This window comes from Taurulus bubalis (genome assembly GCF_910589615.1).
Source record: "Taurulus bubalis genome assembly, chromosome: 16".
NCBI classification, from domain to species: Eukaryota; Metazoa; Chordata; class Actinopteri; order Perciformes; family Cottidae; genus Taurulus; species Taurulus bubalis.
Window position 1 is genome coordinate 5,418,659 of NC_136604.1, and position 8,997 is coordinate 5,427,655.

At 47.1% G+C, this 8,997-nt stretch overlaps 1 protein-coding gene across 1 annotated transcript; it reads right to left on the bottom strand.

The window, feature by feature from the left end:
• LOC306749037 (serine/threonine-protein kinase Sgk1) lies at positions 1-4,098 on the bottom strand (the record flags this gene model as incomplete). The annotated part of the gene is made up of 13 exons (XM_079232282.1): positions 1-294; positions 822-911; positions 1,022-1,177; positions 1,278-1,373; positions 1,487-1,610; positions 1,743-1,855; positions 1,960-2,091; positions 2,231-2,314; positions 2,421-2,478; positions 2,600-2,640; positions 2,724-2,802; positions 3,496-3,571; positions 4,029-4,098. 13 exons carry the CDS (start codon positions 4,096-4,098, stop codon positions 130-132), a joined length of 1,284 nt encoding a protein of 427 aa, XP_079088408.1. The 3' UTR covers positions 1-129.
• Positions 4,099-8,997: the final 4,899 nt, after the last annotated feature.

Sequence of the window (8,997 nt, forward strand, 5' to 3'; positions counted from 1 at the left end):
TCAGTTATATCCTCTTATCAGGCTCTGTAATATCCTCTCCCCCCTCAAAAAAAAATATTAAAAAAAATAATTTGCTCCTGTGTTGTCCCTCTGTCACGACTGTCCCGTCTCTTGCAGAGCGGCTGGCGCTCACATGAATGAGTGGCCCGCCGGGGGGCCGTAAGAGAAGCCCGGGAACGCGCCGGCCGCCTCCTTGACGCTGCTCGTCACGGACAGCGTGTCGTTGCACAGAGAGGAGGAGACGGGCATGTGGGTGAACTCCGGGTCGAAGTGTTGCAGGTCTGTGGGGCCGCTCTGTGAAACACGAAGGACACAAATCAGAAATTAAGGAAAAATGTCATGACATGGCGGTTCACTGTCATTGCGTTATGCTACTGGATTTTGGTGATAGGTTGATTGTTTTGGGTCATTGATCATGCAAAAATGCCATGGAAGAACACTGGTTACAGTGAAACATTTAGTACCGATCGATAGACGGACCAACTCGGCTACGATTTTGACAGTCGAATATTATTCTGAAGCATAAATGGCTATGTTGCCATCTCCTCAAATGTGCATATTTTATATTTTTCTTTGTCTCCCATGAATAATATACGTATTTTATTGTTGTTTTGGACTGTTGGTGAAGACATTCCCATTGACTCTGGGAAACAGATGAGAGTTTGTCATTCTTAGCTGACATTTTATGTACCCAACAATTGCGCGTAACAGAGATAACATGCAGCTGTATGTGATTGCGAATAGAATGTTTTTTTCCCCCAGACATTATGCAGACAAAATGACGAAAAGCCATCGGTTGCGGCCTTGAGTTTGAAACTCACCACGGAAGGGATGAACGGAGGCGTGATCTTCTTGGACATCAGGTCCTCCCAGTTGATCGGCGAGAAGAAGGAATGGTACTTGAGTTCGAGCTGGAGGGGAATGGAAACATTTCTAGATCAGCAGATTGACAAACGAGCGTTACAGATCTCTTACGGGTCTGTGTGTCAAGTGAGCTTTGGGCTCAGCGGTGCTCACTCACAAAGTCATCCTTCACCCCCAGCCTCTTGGTGCGGTCCTTCTGCAAGAGCCCCTCAAGCAGCTCCCGGCCTGAGTTCGACACGTTGGGCTTGAGCACGGGAGACTTGTGCAGGATGTTGTTGTACATCTCGGCCGTGTTGCGACTGTAGAACGGGGGCTGCAAAGCAGAAGCGACAACAACAAATTAGGTTTATTCGATGCATGTAAACAAGCCGTGGAGTTGCACTAAGAGGCGTAAAGTCACATATTTCACGTACAAGTCCGTAGAGCATCTCGTAGAGCACCGATCCCAGACACCACCAGTCCACCGTGCGGTCGTACGCCTGCTTCTGGAGAACCTCAGGGGCCAAGTACTGCGAGGAAAGCAACAAGAAGGTGTCAACCCGCGTCTGACTATCATCATTTATTGGTGGAGTTTCTGCATTGATTGCAATGACGTATGAAAGTCTAGAGGTTAGTTTAGTACCTCTGGCGTCCCGCAGAAGGTCGTCGTTGTACCGTTGTTTGTAAGGCCTTCTTTGCAGAGGCCAAAGTCTGTGAGGACAATGTGTCCCTGTGAGTCTAACAGGATGTTTTCAGGCTTCAGGTCCCTGTTAAGAAGAAAGTAAAAAGAAAAAATTAAAACGTGACTGCAAAATGACTCCTAGACACTTTCTCCTCCAGTCAAGTTCAGCACAGATCTACAAATGCCCACTAGGGGGCGCCATAGTACCGTTCATTACCTGTACACAATGTGCAGGGAGTGGAGGTAGCCAAGTGCACTCGCAATTTCAGCAGCGTAGAACCTGGCTCTGGGCTCCAGGAAGATCCTCTCTCTCTGGAGGTGGTAGAAGAGCTGGGGGCAGAAAAACAGACACACGTCAGTCAGCATCAACTCTGAAAAATAAACACTCCCATGTTTCTGACCTCGCGTCTCTGCGTTGTGAGATCTTAACGTACCTCCCCGCCGTTGACGTAGTCGAGCACAAAGTACAGCTTGTCAGTAGTCTGGAAGGAGTAGTGCAGCCCCACCAGGAAGGGATGCTTGATGTTCTTCATCAGCACGCTGCGCTCAGCCATGATATGCTTTTGCTGGAGGGAATACGTAGAAGTTAATACAACGCCGTGTTCACCACGATAACACCGAACATCAGGAGACGGATCGGGGTTCATACACGACCACGTCTGGAGTTTAACGTGCAGTGTGCAATGTGACACGACAAACACATACCTCTTTCTTCTTCATGATGATTTTCTTCTGCAGCACTTTGACGGCGTAATATTTGGTGGATTCCTTGTGCCGAGCCAGCAGAACCTGTTCACAGAGCAAACATTTGTATCGGTGACGGTGTCACGGCGGTTACAGGCGAGAGGAGAAAAGAGACGTTGGTTTGCACGAGAGGGAAGTTTGTCAGACTCACCTTTCCAAAGCTGCCTTTGCCGATTATTTTGAGGTAGTCAAAATCACAGGGTTTGATCCTGATGAGGAAGTGACAAACGGATGGTTAGGATTTTTTTTAAATTGACACACAGGGGGAGGTGTACATGTTGTACAACATATACTACATTCAAAATGAAGGCATTTAATGTGGCTACTTACTGAGTGTCCTCAGCCAGTGAACTTCTGGAATTTAGGCACATCTGTAAGATATGAAACGTATGAGGACATTGACATATTTAGGAAAGAAACTGAGTCACGTAGTCAGTAAACGGTGTCTGCTCACCAGACTTTCAGGAAGTGGGTCATCTTCGCCTTCCTCGTTTTGATTCTCATCGATCTTCAGGAAGTTGTTAACTTCAACGCTGGGAAACAAACAAAACACAGATCTGGTTACGAGATGTATTTTTTACATCAGCTGTGGCACTTTCACAACACGACCCAGATCCCAGGCTCTAAAGCGGTTTATGTGACCGAAGAGCTGAGCGGACAGTCTGAAACGTTAACACCGGTAAGGTTCATGACGCAGCCGTCGAACATGTGACGGCCCAACCGGTCTGAGAATAAGCTTAAGCCGCTGACCCACGACGAGAGGGGTTTCAGCGGGCTCTGCAGGACTCGGTGGTCCAGATCAGTTTTTCTTTCTTTCTTTCTTTTCTTCACAGCACCGGACTCCAAATTGAGGGTCCGGTGCCGTGCGATGGGACGAGCCAGGTATCATGTAACAACGGAATTACCGGTTTATCCCCAACAGAAGGGATTTGGCCACAAAGGTGATTATAGGCGGTGGAGAGGTTGTTCGTCATGAAAAGACTATTCCTGCACCTGGCTCCTTGGGCCCAGATTATGCCTTTTCACAGGATGTCCTGCCAAACTCAGGCAGCTGATTGGATTGGCCGGCGCACACTGACCACGAATGGGCTCATGGTCCAGAAATAAATACCAGAGCCAGGTCTGACCCCGAGATGCCCTCTCACCGATAGGCTCATTTAAAACGCCAGATTTGTCCATCCCAAAATCAAAACACAGGGCATTGTATTACGAGTAGAAACACTCACTGTTGGCAGATATGTGGGGTCGACACCAGCCTCTGGATGAAGTCATTCAACCCCATTTTTCTCTCCTTGATGAAAGCTGCAAAGAAAAAAAGAGGGAAAGAATGGAAACAATAATGAATGCGAGTGTCATTCACCACACATTGATGCAGACATGTCTAGTCCCCGTCAGAGGAGCACGCATCAGATGTAATCCTCTGTTAGGGTACAGGCTCGCGTGTTGCGCCCGGATGGACCTCTAATGCTGCGGGCTTATAGGTTACGCAAGCCTCGGTCACTCGTTCAGATTCAACAGCGGCTGCCAACAGAGCATTTTCCATCCTAGCTTGTCATGGCGCATATGTGACAATGTATTAATGCTGATTTATTATCAGGTTCTTGTGATGTATATAGATTTTAAAAACAAAATTCAAGAGAAGTAGAACACAAAACAATTTAAACTCCTCTCCGGACAGCTGTCTGTCTTCCTGATCAGTGCCCGGCCACTGATCGATACTAACGGCGGTGGAGTCGTGCTGCTCGTTAGAGTCGCTCACCGGTGAGGACGGTCACGATCCCCCTCATCTTGCAGTAAGTGAGATCACAGCCAGCTTCAGTCACCTCCATGGTTGCCGATCGATCCACAATATCCAATTTAAAACAATTTAAAATAAAAAACTACCAGGAAGCAGAAAGAAAACCAAACGGTAATAGTCCTTTTTAACCGTCAGTACCGCGTCACGACCGTTAAAAACCAGCGGAGCTCAACCTGTCACGCGCCGCTCTCAAATGCCTCTGCTGCCCACACTGCGCGAGCCAGCTAGTTTATATATACGGAACACGTGGTACTTTTTTTGTTTTGAAAAAGGTTACGCCCCCCCCCCCTCCTTTTCTATTTTTACCCCACGTCACCCGCGTTACTAAGGCAACTGCGTGACATCACGGGATTCCGCTGCAGCCATGTTATGCCTGAAGAGGAGAGCTCACAGCAGAGGTGAGAGGAAGCACCCCTCCTCCTCCTCCTCCTCCTCTTCCTCCTCTTCATATGTTCTCTCAGTGGAAATCACCCATACAAAAGAATTAAAGTCAAGTTATGAAGATGGCATCTGCGATCCCCTCTTGTGTAACACGTTGGGATGCTCCCTGCAGTCGTTTTATTTTGAAAGGACTTGGAGAAAATCTATGTCAAGATCGCTGCATTTAAGCGTTTTTGCTCGCAACTGCTGCCACATGCTTTGTATTCTTAACAATTCTTGGACTTCAGCGGCTGAGGAGGAGGTCAAGGTTGTAAAGAGGACATGGCACAGCAGCATTATATAAATTCAGAGAAATGGCCCATGACGTCATGCTGGTCTAAGCCCAAGCAGCGACGGGTCCAGCTGTCCCAGATGTGGTTACATAACTGTGCCATAATGCAGAGAGCTATACGGCCTGGGGAGGAGAGGGGAGCCGCCAAGTAAAGGTTCCAGTGAGCGCTGGTGATTTTTCAAAGCTTTTTAATTGGGGACTGCTTATCAAAATCATTGTTGGAGAAGTCACAGAGCTAGTGAGGCTTTGAGTGTCTGTTAGTGTTTTGTACACTTTTACGTCATTGTATGAGAGAGAAATATTGAACTTTATAGAAACGTTTACCTACTTTATCAACTTCTTTAGTTGCTTTACAGAGGAAGAGATTATATTTGCAAAAAGCAACAACACATTTTTTCTCTGTTTTCAGCCGCTCTAACTACATTTCTTTGGGTTTTGGACTTTTGGTCGAACAACAACAAAATATCTTTGACTTTTTTCTGATAATACTTTAATACACATGAGTCATAAATTGAATGCCGGACTTGCAACTATTCTCACACTTTCTTGGTTACTTTCGATTATTTTCATTAACAATTAATCTGCTGAATATCTTTTCAATGAATTGGTTAATCCTATTTGAAATAATACTAAATAAAATAACGACACATTTTCGATTACAAAAGTTGCAATAATGACGAAGCGTTTGGACTTTTACTTTCCTGAAGGACTTGTTCCAACAAGCGCTTCAGTCCTCAGAGACCCATTCATCTGTCAAAGAGAAACTTTTGGGTCTTGTCCCAACACGTTTGACATGTGACAGTCCTGCGTGATTTACAGGAAGTGAGACATCACAGGACCGGTCGTTCTTGTATCGGCGAAAGAGGAAGTGCCTTATCTGTGGGCCTGAGCATCCTGCCGACGCGCTCAGCTCCGGCTCTGTTTTCTCACAGATCCCCGTTGTGTGGCGGCGACACCGCTCAGCTTCGAGTGAGGCCTCGCTCTGAATTATTTAGGTGTGTCGTCGTGTAACAGACGGGGAAGAAAAAACCCCAAACAGCGTCACCCTACTTCTGTGTGTTTTTGATTTGCATAGTTTTCTGTTGTGATGGAACTGAAAGTCGGGGCGCTGCGGAGCAAAACGCAGCTGCTTGACGAGGTATTTCCCCCACCTTTTGTTTTCTACACCACGTTTTTACGAGTGAAATGTGTGAAAATAATCTCACATGCGCGTCGGTGTGATTCGCAGTCTTTCCCGGATCATCTGTCCCGTGGAAGTTGAACGATTGAACCGAGCTCGCGTCAGAGATAGTGTCCCTTTCAGTCTCTCCGTGACCAGCTCTCTCCGGTGCCGGGTTTTTATTTAGCACCTTCCCGATCGGGCCCCCACTTTCCGTCGCCCCCTCCAGCCACGTGATCGACGCCGAGCAGACGGGCAGCACTGCTCGGTGACGAGCACCTAACAGATCTGGTGGAAGCCTTTTTTTGCCACAATGAATATCGTCTCTTTGGATCGACTCGTGTTGCAGAGCTAAGCTTCAGATTTTCAGAAACAGAAATACCTGGAGATCTAACCTGCTATCGGTAATCTTTCTTGCTATGTGGGCAGGCCCGGCGCCGGGCACTGATTTGCAGGGGGGCCTTACGTCGCTTTAAGGGGGCACGTCTAGTTTTTTCAGCCACGTCATGCTGCAACGACAAGCACTTTGGGAGGAAGCAACACCTACTTTTTACAGAATACAGCTGAGGGCGCAGCGGGCGCAATTTCCGTGACATGGTAAGAACTTCAGTCAGGGTTGCACATTCATGAAAATACACCGCGGAACTGCATTCTGGGTAAAGCTCGCTCACTTATCATGAAGTCTCCTGTGCGACGGAGTTCGACAGGACGACCCAGCATGCAGTTCGGTGGTGTACTTATATAAATGTGAAACCCTGACTGAAGTTCTTACCCATGACACCTAAGTAGCTCCTCCCGCTTGGCCTTGAGTTAGAGCTGTGAAAATGAAATGTTACCTCCTGCCGAAGAGTGACAACAGTCCGCCAATGCGCCACCTGTATGACGGTATGTGAACATTTCAAACCACATGGAAGCTTGAAGCCGCTAAACCGCACAGCACTACGTCTGTCCAGGGCCCGACTGACAGACTAGTCCGTCCAGGGCGAGCCCAACCGAGTCCCAGGGCGGGCCCGGCACCCCAAAGCCCGCCCATAGCGCCGGGCCTGCATGTGAGGGAGGCAGAAACACTTCGTGGACACAACATTGACGTATCATTAACATTTCAAAGGAAGCTGGAACGCATTTCGCTTCTGCAACGGTTTCCAAAGCTCGATGACGCATCCTGCACTCGGGGGCGTTTACAATAAGTCATCCAATCACACAAAACTATGGGCTACTAGCTAGCAACACCGGTCGTGTAAAACCGCAGTTCACCATTTGCTGGTCGTCGTCGCTAACACAGCAATATGGAGAAACGGGAATGGGAAGTGTGTTTGGATACATGCAGGCAAAAAACTTTTTTAATTTTAATTTCCAGACAACGTGGTCGAGGTCTTATGCAGTCAAGTCTCCTGGCGGACATTCATCTGCATGTACTGATAGACCAGGGGTGTCCACACTTTTTTGTCTCACAAGCTACTTTTATATATATACAATATTTGCGTTCCTTGCATAACTGCATGAACCCTTCTGACACAATACAATTCTGTACATTTTTGGTCATTACATTTTACTCTGACTTCACTGAATGGAACAGCAGGGTTGCATAGACCGGACAGTAGCTCAGGCAGACCAAATGGTCATCAGTCATGGCGGAACGGTGTTGGACTTAATATTTTTCATGTGGGCTGACTCGCATAAATAAACTCTGACAGACACTTGTCAAGCTGCTCTGTCAAGTTGCGCACACGCCTTCCGTTGCGTCTGCTCTGACGCCAGGTTTTGGAAGTTCCCCAAACCATAGCGCTGCAGCTTTGAGGACAGATGTTGCATTTTCCGTTTGAAAGCATTAACTGAGCTGATCATATCAACCACGGTTTTGTCTTTCCCTTGCAGCTCTAAAGTAAGCTCATTCAACAGATCGGTTAAACATGCCACGTCTAGCAGCCACTGATCGTCATTTAGTTGGTTGTATTCTGCAAGTTTAACAACATGGAGAAACTCCTTTATCTCCGTACAGAGCCCTACTAAGCCATCTCGCATCAGTGTGCAGCAAGAAGTCAGAGCGGCCGCAGTCCTTCTCCAGACGTATTGGGCACCCCTGTGATAGACGCTCTAACTTTAACTTTTGACGTGTTCGCGAACACATCCATCCGTTACGGAGCAACGTTATCATTCTCTCTATGCTCCGTTTTTGGTATTTTCCTGAGGGAATTATCTGTCGCACTAGTCTGCTAGTCTAATGTCGGCTCACCAGCTGGTCTCTAACTATCTGTCGGCTGTTAAGTGCTGAGCACGGAGTGTGAAGTTTGGTATTTAGAGCTTTGTTTTCCGGAAAACAGCTGCCTGCTGCGGCTGAAAACGACGCCATCCTCTTTGCTGCTGTAATCCTGCAAATTTCCCCGCTGTGGGACTAATAAAGGATTATCTTATCTATGACAGTTAACTGAGGACTGAGACTCATTATATGGCTCCGTAAAGCCGAGGGGAGCCGCAGAGTCAACCGATGAATCTCTGTGGGTTTCCAGCTACCTCTTTGACATTGTCTTCTCGCCGCTCTGCAGACTGCTCTTACCATCTGGATGAAAACACATTCTGTCTGGTGCGAATTAAAAAATGTGTTTCACCTGCTTGTCAAGTTGCAAAGAGCTGAAGATGATATATGTTCATGTCTTTGTAAAACAAAAGCAAAATATGGTCTCGTTTTGGATATTTGGAGAAAAAAATGAATATACCGTAATGTATACTGCTGATGATACATTTAGATTTTGGCTCATGTTGTGCAAATCAAACAAGGAAAGGAGAGGCAACATGGGAAAAGTCTTTGTTATTGTGCGCTGGATGGAATATTTTCTCAAATGTTTTTTTAAATGCCCTCACAACAGCCATCTGTAAGTGATGTGAAACGATCCTTCTGAGTCTTTCAAAGTATTTTCTTTGTCCGAAAAAGTGAACGCTCAACTCTGCGACTCAAACGTAGACACAAGAAGCTGTACTTCTACCTCCCCGAGGCAGCAGAAGGTGGATGGGTGAGTCACAAATGGGCAAAACGGTTCCTCGCCGACCAGCAGCAGGAAAGG